Source organism: Actinia tenebrosa, unplaced genomic scaffold (assembly GCF_029948245.1).
Source record: "Actinia tenebrosa isolate PJP-AT-01 unplaced genomic scaffold, QUT_ActTen_1.0 PGA_scaffold2__45_contigs__length_23673736, whole genome shotgun sequence".
NCBI lineage: Eukaryota > Metazoa > Cnidaria > Anthozoa > Actiniaria > Actiniidae > Actinia > Actinia tenebrosa.
In genome coordinates, this window is record NW_028292579.1 from 5,736,339 (window position 1) to 5,750,411 (window position 14,073).

The window sequence follows — 14,073 nt, forward strand, 5'->3', positions numbered from 1 at the left end:
ACATTATAAAGAGCATGCTTTAGAAGTGCAGAAGGTATATGACAAGTATACGGGCAAACTGTACAAAAGAGTATAACAGTTATGCCAACCAGTCGTAGGGTTTACAAGTGCATACGGTATGTAGAGGATAATATACACCTAATTCAAAAAACGTTGTCATCGCCAAAGGCGATAGGCAATATACGATAGGCGAAAAGCGATAGGATATATGTCATTCCAAGATCCAAGAATAGCTGGCATGACTTGTGTTTCTTCTTCTTCTTCTCGTCAAAGTATGGACCTTAGTGCTGAGACTGATTCGATGTTCTTTGTATTCAACAATACCATTTCCATGTCGAAAAAACGTTTTTTGAATTAGGTGTATATGCGGATATATGCGGTAAACTTAGTCAAAAGTCCAAACCAACCCTTGTTTCTTGGGATATCACTAAAAGCCAGTCAACAATCGCCATCTTCAAGAACTTCTGACAAGACTGTTTGAAACAACGCCCTAGTGATGACAAACGAGTAAGACGTAGAAGTAGACGACAGTTCACTGATGTTATCAACCTTTACCGTACCTGGAGCTCTATTCTGTTGTTTCTGTTCACTCTTGGTCCCCTTAGTAGTTCCTCGGTTTCTCTGTGACGCAATGCAACCAGAAATGACGTCAGAATCTTTAATGCACAGCTTAAGGAAAGCCTTCCGATAATCCCTGCTTCGGAGGCCGTAAATAACGGGATTGATTAGTGTGTTGGTGAAAGACAGAAACAGGATGGCTTGAGACGCTGTTGGTTCCAGACCATAATAAGCTTGTCGTAGGAGTATCACGATGATTGGAAGATAACACAAGATAAACGCGCCAACCGTAATGCCTGTAAAAAGAAAAGATAAAAAGTGAAGGAAGACTGGTAACGACTTCGTGGTGCATAGGATTGTGGGGCTGAATTATTGTGCGAGATCAAAAAGCACCGCAGCCTCGCCTCCCAATCTTCGCGGGTATTATTCACGCGCATCCCTTTTTCGCATTCGACGTCATTCGATTTTTTTGATGAACAAAATATCAAGAAAATGTCTTCAAACTCTCATATCTCTAAAAGAAAGTCGGCCACACTCATTTTTTATTTCATATATTTCAGTAAAGAAATGCTAAAAATGTGCATTCACTCAATTTTTTGAATGAAATTTATTTATCGCACCGAAACGCGACGTTTTCTGCTTCATCCATGAGATAGACAAAAAGGGACAGTTTTGTTTGAGATCAGTGTACTTTGGTTTGCCCTCCAAAGAGTATTAGTTTTAATAATGCTTTATAGGAAAGAACCGTTTTGAAAACAGATTAGTTAAAAACATTCTAATCCCTGCTATTTTCAAAATATTTTTTCCACCGGAATTATATGTTGTTTTCACCACTTGCCGAGTCTTCACGTAGCTCACGATAGGTGCCGAAATGATCAACTTCCAAGTTATTTTACTCGCAGGAAGTTGTTATTTTAGCTAAATATTGTCTACGAGGTAGAAATTGAAATAATTTTGACTACAGTTGTAGAACTATGCGGGTGTTTATCGAGCCAAAGGAAAAAAATAAGTACTTGAATCTGACTTTGTTTTGAAATGTTAAGGGTTAAGAGTTATCTGTGAATTAGATGCATTCACTTGTGTCGCTTGTGTTACCAAATTTAGATCAGACCAAAAAATAAAACTCGCTGGGGGTGGCTTTTAATGAAGCCGTCGAAAATGCGTCACATAGGTAGTTGAAATTTCAGAGAATTCGTTCACCTTTGACAGCAGAATCGTTAGCGGAAAACAAAACAACCTAAACTGATAAGTATATTTTGTAAACAAAAAGATAATTGATAGTACTCTCCCGGCTCTCGTTACAGTACGGTGCTGTCTTTTAACGGTTTCAATTTCTCAATCTAAAGCATTTACTTTTTGCACCTGATGTTCGTTAGAGAACACATTTGCGTTTACGCACATCCTTACGGGAAATGATTCTAGTTGAATAACAATATTAATCGCAAGCTCATTTTACTTGTCTTGGCTAGGTTTGTAAACTGTTGAGGCGCACGAGAAATTCGACCATAAGTTTTAAAGTCCAGAGTCACAGACGGGTCTAATTTTGAAGCGCATTCCTCGAGTCGAACAGAAAGCAACGTCAATGAGTATTTTAACCTAACTGTTAATTGAGAGCCCACGTTTTGCTCAGTACGAAAAATCTCAAAGGTCTCTTGAATTCGTGTTATTCAACAGAGGCTGTTCCGCTCTTTGTTTTTGAAAACTGCGCTCCGGTTGACTCTCTTAATGCGCTACAATTTGCCGCTACACAGAAGAACTCTAAGAACCAACCTTATCAGTTGATGCTTATGACCCGGTAATGCATACACTAGTAATGGACTCGTGCTATTGACAAACAACCGACGGACCGAGCTCTGATACAGTGAACTCGAGTTTTGGTGGATGCCAATCCAAACCAGTGACATATACTTCATTTATGCGAGCTGGCTTTTAATATTTGCACCACTGAAAACTCGATAACCGCCTCTCATTAATATTAGAACGGTAGGAAAGTAGGAAACAATACCGCAAATTTGTAGCAAAACGTATCTTACTTTAATCGTAACTGCCCGTTATGGTTGGATGAATTACTGGAAGACTGCGATCATAAAAGCCTCTCATTAATATCAGAACGGTTTTCGTATAAGTAGGAAACGATACCACAAATTTGTAGCAAAACATATCTTACTTTAATCGTAACTACGCGTTATGGTTGGATGAATTACTGGAAGGCCGTGGGAAGCCATGTCAATGTTACGGCATGCTGTTTGTCAGTACATTACGTTCCCCACTCATACGAAAACCGTTCTATTACTATTGCTTCATTTACCTATAGTTTTTGCCCACTTCATTTCCCGCACTCTGGTTCTCGCACTGGGAGATCTTGTCACCACATTTCTCGGCTCATGATCAACACGGTTGGACTGATACCAAGACACTTTCGCGATTTTTAAGTAGGTCAAAAGCATGCACAACAACGGAATCCCAAACAAGAACACTGCATTTGAAAATATATAATTCCGCTGTCTTTCGCTTGTACTGTAAGCAGGAAAGTTCATGCATTCCACGATGGTGGTCGATGAATGATAGTTAGGTCTTCCATCCATTATTTCAGGAGCAAGCCCAATCGTGATAACAGGAACAATCCAGACCACACATAAACCCATGACAAGTCTTTTAACTGTGATTTTCTGCGCATATCGTAAGGGATAAAAAACAGCCACGTATTTATCGATGCTTAAAATAAACAAATGAAGCACGTTTACATACACTAGAATGCCATGCAGCCTTGTGAACACGGTGCAAACTTGTTTCTGGAGGTCAGTGATAACTCCGACCAAGCTTAAAAGACAGAATAACATCACCTCGTTCATCAGAAGGTCTGAAAATGCAAGACTTGCGAGAACTAGGTTTCGTACTGACAGACGTAGTTCTCTATCTCTGAGTACCACTACGCTGACACTTATGTTAGCAACTAGGCTCAGGATTATCAGAAAAACTAAAGCTATAGTTTGAGGAGCTTTGTTTTGTTCTTCATTTCTGGTCTCCGTACTTGTGGAGTCGTTCAGTGGGATGATTGTAGAGACGGTGAAAATAGTGCTTGTCGATGACATGGGTTGCTCAAATACTATCGGACGAATTTCTAATGTACTAGTTTGAGCTTTACCAACACAACCACGTTCTTAAAAGTTGTCTGTAACAAAGCCTTGTTCTCGTGAGGAATGGAATCTGACTCGACGATCAATTCAACTCAGCCCTTGGTAGTCCTAACAAACGTCCTTCTACTCATGCCTACTTTTTTTAAATAGGGCAAACATACCAATAACGGCTTTAAAAAACTAACCATGATCGAGAAGAGAATGTTACTGTTGGAGACCACTCATAGTGTTCTCGAGTTAAGAGGTCATTCGCCGATACTAATACCAGCCGAATGTTTTGGTTATTTTCGCAAATTTTAGATAGGAAAAAGACACTTGTGCTATTACAAAACAAATTTCAAACAAAAAACAAAAAACTATAAATACAGATCCGATGGGGAGGGAGGGAGGTACAAAAGTGTACAGGGCTAATAGGACCGAATCGGAAAGAAAACATTTTTCGTCAATTCCTAACGTTATTGTTGTTGGTGGTGGTGATAGTTGTTGTTGATGATGCTGTTGATGAAGTTGGGTTGGTTTGGTGATGTTACTCATTTTTGTTGATGATGCAGTTGGGTTGGTTTGATGTTGTTACTTTTGTTGATGATGCTGTTGATGAAGTTGGGTTGGTTTGGTGATGTTACTTTTGTTGATGATGCAGTTGATGAAGTTGGGTTGGTTTGGTGTTGTTACTTTTGTTGATGATGCTGTTGATGAAGTTGGGTTGGTTTGGTGTTGTTACTTTTGTTGATGATGCTGTTGATGAAGTTGGGTTGGTTTGGTGTTGTTACTTTTGTTGATGATGCTGTTGATGAAGTTGAGTTGGTTTGGTGATGTTACTTTTGTTGATGATGCTGTTGATGAAGTTGGGTTGGTTTGGTGATGTTACTTTTGCTGATGATGCTGTTGATGAAGTTGAGTTGGTTTGGTGATGTTACTTTTGTTGTTGATGCATTTGAAGTTGAGTTGGTTTGGTGATGTTACTTTTGTTGATGATGCTGTTGATGAAGTTGGGTTGGTTTGGTGATGTTACTTTTGTTGATGATGCTGTTGATGAAGTTGAGTTGGTTTGGTGATGTTACTTTTGTTGATGATGCTGTTGATGAAGTTGGGTTAGTTTGGTGATGTTGCTTTTGTTGATGATGCTGTTATTGATGGGGCTTTTAATGACGGTGGTTCGGTTGCAGTGACGTTATCGTTGATGTTGGAATGGAAATGTTTTTAGTGTAATGATGTTATTTTTAATGAAGTTGGGTTGGTTTGGTGATGGTGTTTCTGCTTTTGTTGATGATGCCGTTGATGTTGGTGTTGGCAATCTTGTTGACCTTGTTGTGATGTTATTGATGAGGATGATCATAATGAAGTTGGTTTGGTTTGGTGATGTTGTTGCTCCTTTTGTTGATGATGCTGTTATGTTGTTGGTTGCTATCTTGTTGCTGGTGCAGTGAGGTTGTTTTTGATGAGGTTTTTAATGAAGTCAGTTGGTTCGGGTGTTCCTTGAAACCACATACATCAAATCTTTGACTTACTTTGTGGCGCGCGGAACTTAACGGGACGGGAATTTGGTGGGGAACGTAGTTTGTGTGTATTTTTCTTCTTTTGTAGAAAATTTAAAAAACCGTGCACATATACTTTTCACCTTTTTTTGTTTGTTTTGACTTCATTACGCTTCAAGCTTAATTTTCCAGATAAAAACACACTCACCCTATGAGATATTTTGCCCTGAATTGTAGAACTGGCGGCGAACAGTGCGATTGGATTAGTCCTTTTAGAAATAAAAACATTGTGACAGCAAGGCTGTATCGGCATTCTTATGGGCGGTTATTTACGTTGAAGTCTTTCCGGTTGATTATACGAGGCAAGAGCAAAAACGCCGAGTGTCATTCTCAGAAAGGAAAACACTCGAAAATAATATTATACCCCGCTAACGGACGACATAACGGTGAATATTTTATAAATTTAATGAAATGAAATTCTACAATTCGATCTGTGAATTAGCCGTACCCTGACTTTAATCTGGCCGGAGGTTTGTTTCAGGGTTCAATCCGTGAGTCAGCCGTGCCCAAAGGTTGTTTCAGGGTATCGATAGCCTATTTTAGGTTTGAAGTTACTACAATTTGAACGGCAAACAGAAGTAGTATTTCAAGGCACCGATTCAATCTAAGGTGCGATTACATGGAGCAATTTTCGCTGTGTTGCGACATAAGTTGCATGAAGCATTTGCAGCGTGTAACCTACAGCGCAATTTGAAAAATGTTGCGAGACAAGTTGCCGCAATCGTTGCCAAAATCAGAATTCGTTTCTACTTTTGGCAACGATTGTGTCTCCGTTGCACCGTATAGACACTCTTGCAACTTGTGTCGCAACGGCGACACAAGTTGCAGAGAAAATTGCTCCGTGTAAGCGCGCCTTTAGCCCAGAGGTTGTTTTAGCTAGATATCGATAAAATTTGGAGGAATGTTAAAGGTTTGAAACTCCTCTAATTTGAATGGCTGGAAGAATGATTAGCTCAAAACACCGACCTCTCGTTCCAATACCAGGAATCACTACCTGGTAGACTGCTATACTATTCTTGGTTGTGTTTGGATCGCTTTTAAAACGGTCTACACCCTATATCTACGTCAGCATCTTGGCAAGGCATAAGACATCGTCTTGCTATGGGTTTTTTGCTCCCGCTGTCATCTCCTGTTCTTTTGGGAACCTTTGAACTTGGCGGAGACAAGCTGTCGTCTGGTTTGAAAAGCAAGAGTTATTTTAGCAAAAGAAACTCTACACCACTACACCACAGGAAACCCAACTCAGTATTTGCCCAGATCAATTATAAAAGGCTTTTAACTGTGACGTGAATTATGCACAAGTATGCATGTAAAAGCATGTATAAGTTTATCAACTTATTACTTACCACTTGAAGGCGAGTTTTCTTTCCCGAATTTTCTCTTTAAACATGACTGACTAAAGTCTCTCAGAGGTTCGATTTTGAGGCGAGGGAAGCCTGTCCCAGTTGTCGAAGATGGCTTAGAACCAAGTGTAGAACAAGTCATGACCGACTCGTGCTTCGATCGACAAACTTTTATTTTCGCTATTTTAAAAGCTATAGGAAAATGTCCAAACTCTGATGGCCTTTCTATATCCATGTTGCTTTTAGGTTTATAGCTCGCTTTCAAAAATGAAGAGATGTGTCCTGAACGACTTTGTTTACTTTTTCCTTTGAATGACAGCTTTTCTGCCACGATGGCATCGGGAATTAGAAAGAGGTTGCCTTTTTTTTGCCTCTAACATCATATCTTTATCCAAAAGGCAATACTGCTCGATCCAAGCCCTTAGATCCCGATATTCAACACTATGGCGACTGATTACTCCTAGACCGGGCCGCATAGTTGATGTTTTAATGCTTCCTTCGGCGTTTTCAGGCAGACTTTTCGCGATTTGACCTTCCAAAGTAGTAGTATAGGGAATGGGGGTTCCAGCGCAATCTCAACACGGGCAAGACCCGTGTCAAAAATCCACCTACGGAAACAACCCACTCCAAGTGTGGTTGGGGGCAACAGCGCAAATATGTTAGTCTATATATGGAGTGCGAAGAATGTAAGAGAACTTTTAAGAAAGAAGCGGATTTGAAAAAGCATTTGAAAATGAAGACGAAGTGTATGAGCAGTTATGATTGTGGATGTGGTAAGAAGTTTGAGACTAAGGTTAAATTGTTTTGGCATTGTCAGGACTGTGAGTACGACTACGACGACCTAAAAAGTGCTTGGTATTAGGTATAAAATATTTCCTATTATATAGATGGAATCCCAAAGCAACTTCAGCACGGTGTCAATACCCGGTAACGGTGAGATTGACGTTAGACAGTTTTGGCGTCAGTCAGAAAGGAAGGTTAAAAGGACTCTCCGAAAAGGTATAGAAGAATTAGGAGCCCTGAAAGCGAGCATAATGGTAGAAGTAAGTTTGTCAAAAGACGAGGTAATGACGACAGCAATGTTGCGATCAAAGTCGTTAGTGATATTAGAATCCACGAATCTGGATAGGTCACTCAGTGAAGCCTTAGAAGCAATAATGGAGTCGCTGTCTAACTACACGAAAGAAGGATCGGGTTGGACAGTAGAGGAGGTTGAAGGAATAGAGATAAGTATAGCCAGGTACGTACCCATACGAGGGGGGAGTTACGTACCGCTACCAACGTGGGTAGAAAGGAAGAAGGCTATTGTAAACGTGAAGAATGAAGACAATCGATGCTTTATGTGGGCAATCAGGTCTGCACTGTATCCAGCAGAGAAGGATCCCTGTAGGACAAGTAAGTATCCCACAGATGATTTAGAGTGGGATGGTGTGGAATTTCCCATGCAGTTGATAGACATCCCCATATTTGAGGAAATAAACGATCTAGCAATTAACGTTTACGGAGTCAGAGAGCAGACGATAGTACCGTTAGTTCTGTCAAAAAGTAAAGGAGAGCGCGTACATTTATTCTACCACGGCGGACACTACTCATGGGTTAAACACATTAGCAGACTATTCTACAGACATACTAAGCACAAAGGCAAAAAGTACTTCTGTGACTGCTGCTTGCTGTCATTTACATCCTTAAATACCCTAAAGAAACACGATGAGATCTGCCGCGGAGTCGAAGAAGTGGCGCAACGGATCCAGATGCCCACCAACAAAGAGCTTTCATACGCAGACCATCAAAAGCAGATGCAAGTGCCTTACGTGATATATGCAGACTTCGAAGCGTTGATAACTAAGGAAGAGCAGAAACGTGGCGCCACGAATAAGGTAGGATTACACGAGATCTGCTCCTTTGGTTACATAGTAGTCAGATCAGACGGTAAAGCAAACCCTCCTGTGATTTACCGAGGTAAGAACGCAGCTAATGAGTTTCTAGAAGCATTGCGAGAAGAGGAGGGAGAGATTAGAGAACAATTAAGATGTCCAAAGAAGATGGAATTTACCAAAGAGAACCAGGAGGCTTTTAACAAGGCAAAAAAATGCTACATTTGCCAACATACGCTTCTTCAGTTTGGAAGACGAGCCAAGAAAGCGTGGGATGAAGATGGAAAGTATCTAGGAGAAGCTCATTTTAAATGCGGGAAGTATGCTAAGAAAGGTGAGAAGCCGGGAAAGCCCTCCACGCACTGCATTCACTGTCACAAAGCATTTGTTGAGGATTTCTATGTGGATAAGGTTAGGGATCACTGCCACATCACGGGTAAATACAGAGGAGCGGCTCATTGGAAATGCAATATAAACTTCAAAGTAAATCCAGACATGGAGATTCCGGTGTTCTTTCACAACCTCCGCGGTTACGACTCCCATTTGCTACTACAAGGAACAGACGGCTCCGACGTCAAATGCATACCCAACAACAAAGAGCGCTACATGTCCGTAACTGTGGGTAAGCTAAAGTTCTTAGATTCGCAGCAGTTTATGGCGGACTCCTTAGCAAACCTCGTAAAGTATAACACCAACTTTCCCATTTCCAGTCAATACGGCGCGGAAAGGAAAGGAGTCTACCCATACGAATACATGGACTCCTGGGATCGATTCAAAGAACCCCTACCACCCAAAGATCGCTTCTACAGCACCCTAAACGAGTCTGGTATAAAGGATGAGGAGTACCAGCATGCGTTAGACGTGTGGGAAAAGTACTCCTGTGAGAACATGGGTGACTACCACGACATCTACCTAAGGTCTGACGTAGTGCTGCTCGCAGATGTTTTCCAAAGCTTCAGAAAGATGGCTATGGAATATTACGGATTGGATCCCGCTAATTTCTACACGGCTCCTGGGCTCAGCTGGAGTGCTTTGTTAAAGAAGACAAATGCGCAGTTGGATCTCCTAACGGAGTACGACATGTATCGGTTTATGGAAGACGGTATTCGTGGCGGCGTATGCGGACCCAGCCGACGTTACGCCCGCGCAAACAACCCCTTAGTAGAGCACGACCCAGAGAAACCAACCACATACATTTACTACCTGGATGCGAATAACCTTTATGGTTGGGCAATGTCACAGTACCTACCTGTGAGAGACTTCGAATGGGATCCAGTGAAGCCGATAGACTTCTACATGCAGGTAGGAAAGGAGGAAGACAAGGGTTACGTCTTAGAAGTGGATCTGGAGTACCCAGAGCGCCTGCACGACGAACACAATGAGTTCCCCTTAGCACCAGAAGCGATAGAGATACCATTTAAGCAGCTAAGTCCGCTGCAAAAGCAAATGTGCCCTGGTTACAAACCGTACAGGAAACTAACTATGAACCTGATGGATAAGAAGAAGTATGTGGTACATTACCGCAACCTGCAGTTCTACGTGCGACACGGAATGCGCGTAGAGAAGATCCACAGAGTCCTAAAATTCACGCAGGAACCCTGGATGCGCCCCTACATTGACTTTAACACGCAAAAGCGTACCGCAGCGAAAAATGACTTCGAGAAAAACCTCTTCAAACTGATGAACAACAGCGTGTTCGGAAAGACAATGGAGAACATCCGCAAGCGCGTAAGCGTAAAAATAGTCAGCACCAAAGAGGAAGCAGAAGCATACGTGTCACAGCCAGGCTTCGTTAGATACGTAGAAATGCTGAACTTCTACGTGATTCACATGAAAAGGGCAAACCTCTTACTAAACAAGCCCGTTTACACAGGCTTTACGGTGCTGGATCTATCGAAGCTGCTTATGTATGAGTTCTACTACGATAAGCTTAAGCCAAAGTACGGAGACCGCTGTCGCCTCCTGTACACAGACACCGACTCCCTAATTCTAGAAGTGCAAACGGAAGACGTTTACAAAGACTGCCTCCCCGACATAGACGAGTACGACACCAGCGGTTACCCGAAGGAGCACTTCCTTTACTCTGCGAAGAATAAGAAGGTAATTGGGAAGATGAAAGACGAAATGTTAGGAAAACCCATAGTAGAGTACGTGGGTCTGAAACCAAAGATGTACAGCGTGCTAAAGTTAGACGGCGTAGAAAAGAAAGCTAAAGGCGTAAAAAAGTACGTGGTTAAGAAGGACATTACGCACGAGTCCTACCTCAACGTATTACGAACACGCAAGGAACAGCGGCATAAGATGAACAGCCTGCGCAGCTATGGTCATCAGATACATAACGTCACGCAGGAGAAGGTGTCACTGTCTGCATTTGACGGTAAGCGATGGATGTGTGATGACGGAGTGCATACGATAGCATTCGGACATCACACGATAAGCAGTTCTTCTTTGACGAACCCACGCGTGGGACCATCATGAAGATAATACAAGATGGGCTGACCCTTCTTAGCTATCGCACTTCGGATCTGGTAAGTTTCCAAAGACCAATTAGGATCCGTAGCTCTTTTGGATCCTCCTTCTAATTCACCCGGCTCATAGAGATATCGAACCGTGACATTACCTAATTTCTTTTCATGGGGGAAGACCGCCCTCGAACTTCTGATGAAGGACTTGTGTTCCACGTGTTTCTTTTTTATGGCATCCCTGGGTTTCATTCCCGTAGCCCTGGCCGCCTCGTTGTTCGAAGCTGCGACGACCTGGGGGAGCCTCTGAGTCCATTCCCTATTGCGTTTGGAGGGATCTTCCAGCTCTTTCCAATACTGGTATCCAAAGAGACGCTCGGCCAGGGTCTTATTGAATCTTTCGACAATGCTTTGACCCCTGTGGTACTCTGCTTTAGCTCTTCTAATCTTAGTGTCGTGGTCTTTCAGGGTCTTGGTAACCACGCCCATAAACTCCGTCCCCGCATCCACTTGCAGCAGCTTAGGCCATTTCAAGACGCGCTTATAAACCCTACCTAGGGCTTCTGCGACTTCCCCAGAATCCTTGCTGGTTATAGGTTCGGCGTCCTTGTATCTGCTTGCGATATCGACTACGGTCAAAGCGTACCTATAGGTCTTCTTTCTCACCTTATCGTGCGGCAAGAAAAGCAAATCCGCCTGATGAACTTCATTGGGGGTATTTACGGTGAAGCTGGGCCTGGGAATGTACTTAGGCACGGGAAGATAAACCTGCCAGAGGGTTTGTTTTTTCAACCAGTTCTTAGCCGTTTCGTCTGATACCCTGGCCGCGGTCGCGAGTTTCTTGATAGCTGACGCTCCTCTCCAATAGCCTTCCGGCCCATAGTAAATCCTTTTAAGTTTGTCCTCTACGCGGCCCATTATATGAATTCCAAAACAAGATTGATCTTACGTCCGTTAAAATCCACCGTCTTTCCGTCCACTTTAATGGTGATGTTTATGCTTTCTACCAAATTAGATAAGTCATAGCTCAAAGAAATGGGAGTGTATTCTACTGGGTCAAATGGATTACCTTGGGGCAGAAACTTGGACATAAGAGAAGACTTTTCTCCATTGTTGTAACTATGAACCAAGTCGCAATAGACTTCGTAAGAGGATGCGACTTTCCATTTCACATCATATGTACTGCCGCTATTTATCGTGGTACTAGTAAGGCCCAGGAGTTCTACCAATGAACTGTCCTTTAGATTGGCGCTCCCATTATTTTTCTTGAATGTCATTTCATGGGGCAATCCTGTGGTAAGAGTATATCCATGCTTTGCTAGCTCCTTAGCCAGTGTTATGGGGGTGTAATGGGAATCTGGTATTTTTGGTTTGGTGCCGGAAGTTCCGATGACAAAGCCATTAATTAAATTATACCAAGAATTGTACAAAGAGCAACTAACCAACCGAACCTTACAGGCTTTGATGGGAGGATTCAAATACGTGGTAAAGTTATTCTTGTCGCTTTCCAAAAAGACGATCATTATATTAGATACGCCAAGGCCACGCCTCCCGCCAGCCCTGCGACTCCTACGAAGACTAATTCGCTATCTTTTTGTTTCTTAGAAGGCTGGTAGTAATTCTCGAACTGGGGCTTTCTCAATCCCATCGATGCCGCGGGATGTGTTTGCGCATAGAGCTTAAAGGCGTAGTCTGTGTTTTCGAAGTTCTTGTCTGCCTGCATTTTGTCTTGGTAGTTCTTATCCAACCAATCCCTGTAAGCTTGTCTTTTTTCATTCCAAGCTGCAACGTCCCTTTGATATTTCTCCAGCGCTAAGTCGTGTCTCTTTCTTTCGGCGGCACCGCTTTTGTCGCCTCTAACTAATCTATCCAAATATTGACCACCATAATTAGCCCCTGTAAATGCTAAAGCTGCAATGACTCCACCTGCGACTAAGCTAACCATTATACATTAGGTAGGTACTTTTCCTTCCGTAGGTAATCCTTTACCATGATAGCCCCGCCTACGGCAGCGGTCATCTTAGCAAAGTTAGCGAAGCTCTTGCTTGGGTCTTCAGTAAAGTCTTCTTTGAGCACTTTCTTACCTACCCAACCAATACCCGCAACGATGGAAGTAATGATAGCTGCCTCTTCAACAGTTTTCAACAACGCGGTCGACATTATATTACAAAGCAAGAAGGAAAATCTAGGTCGCCACGGTACGTGGTGATAAATCTACTCCATTTCAGGGATCTTACTTTTTCTAACCTCCACAGGTGCGTGATACGTTGGTGGTTCTACCTTTTTCGTTGCCCGCCATTGTAAGTAAAGGCTGCCTGCTGCTATAGCGACTCCTAACGCGCCAATGACGTATCCCGGATTAATAAAGGATTCCTCTTCCTCCACCTTTTCTTCTTTCTTTGCTTTGTTCTTCCTGTTCATCTCCGCGAGCTTCTTTCCGGCAGCGACTCTGCCCGGAGATTTAGCCTTGGTAATCTTGGTATCTTCTACGGGAGCCTTTTCTGGTTGTTCTTCGGTGCCACTCATCTTATATTAAGGGACTTGAAGGACTTGACAAGTAACTTGATGACGACTTGACAATGACTTGGCAATGACTTGACAACGACTTGACTAAGTACTTGAGGTGACTTGACAACGACTTGACTAAGTACTTGAGGTGACCTGACAACGACTTGACTAAGTACTTGAGGTGACTTGATCAGGTACCTCAGCAAGTGCTGCCTGGAAGACCTTTTCGACTTCTCTGTCCTTCTTGAAGTCCTTCCAAGATGTTCCAAAGGAACCTAGTACCTCCTTCAAGTCGACGTGCTGAGCTACGTGAAGTGCCGCAGAGGCGACTGCCATTAACTTACCGCACTTCAAAGACAACCACCCACAGGTTATCTTAAGTTCTTGGGCGATGACATAGTCATCTCTTATGTCCTTCTGTAGTTGCTCCACGTCGTCTATGGGCAGTGCAAGTCCAAGCAATTTAGTGGCAAGTCGGATAGCGGAGTCTGCTACGGCGTCCGTGGTCTTACTTGCGAGGGCAGCCTCGTACCTCTTATGGAACTTCTTAACCTCCTCTTCTGACAGCTTATTAACCTGCTCATGGGTAAGTTCCTTACCTATCATTTCTTTACACTTCCCAGAAGACACAAGAATGTTAAGTTGTTCCTTGAGGT

General features: G+C 42.7%; 2 protein-coding genes across 2 annotated transcripts; both read right to left on the reverse strand.

Annotated features, from left to right (window-relative positions):
- Positions 1 to 242: 242 nt before the first annotated feature.
- LOC148909065 (octopamine receptor 1-like) lies at positions 243 to 2,949 on the reverse strand. The gene is made up of 2 exons (XM_089033740.1): positions 2,867 to 2,949; positions 243 to 854 (listed from the first exon to the last, which is right to left on the reverse strand). Exons 1-2 carry the CDS (start codon positions 2,886 to 2,888, stop codon positions 439 to 441), a joined length of 438 nt encoding a protein of 145 aa, XP_088889866.1. The 5' UTR covers positions 2,889 to 2,949; the 3' UTR covers positions 243 to 438.
- Positions 2,950 to 5,655: 2,706 nt separating this feature from the next.
- Positions 5,656 to 8,545, reverse strand: LOC148909066 (uncharacterized). Its single transcript, XM_089034455.1, has 2 exons — positions 6,577 to 8,545; positions 5,656 to 6,404 (listed from the first exon to the last, which is right to left on the reverse strand). The coding sequence occupies exons 1-2, from the start codon at positions 6,806 to 6,808 to the stop codon at positions 6,268 to 6,270; spliced, it is 369 nt and encodes a 122-aa protein (XP_088890581.1). The 5' UTR covers positions 6,809 to 8,545; the 3' UTR covers positions 5,656 to 6,267.
- Between the last annotated feature and the right edge of the window lie 5,528 nt (positions 8,546 to 14,073).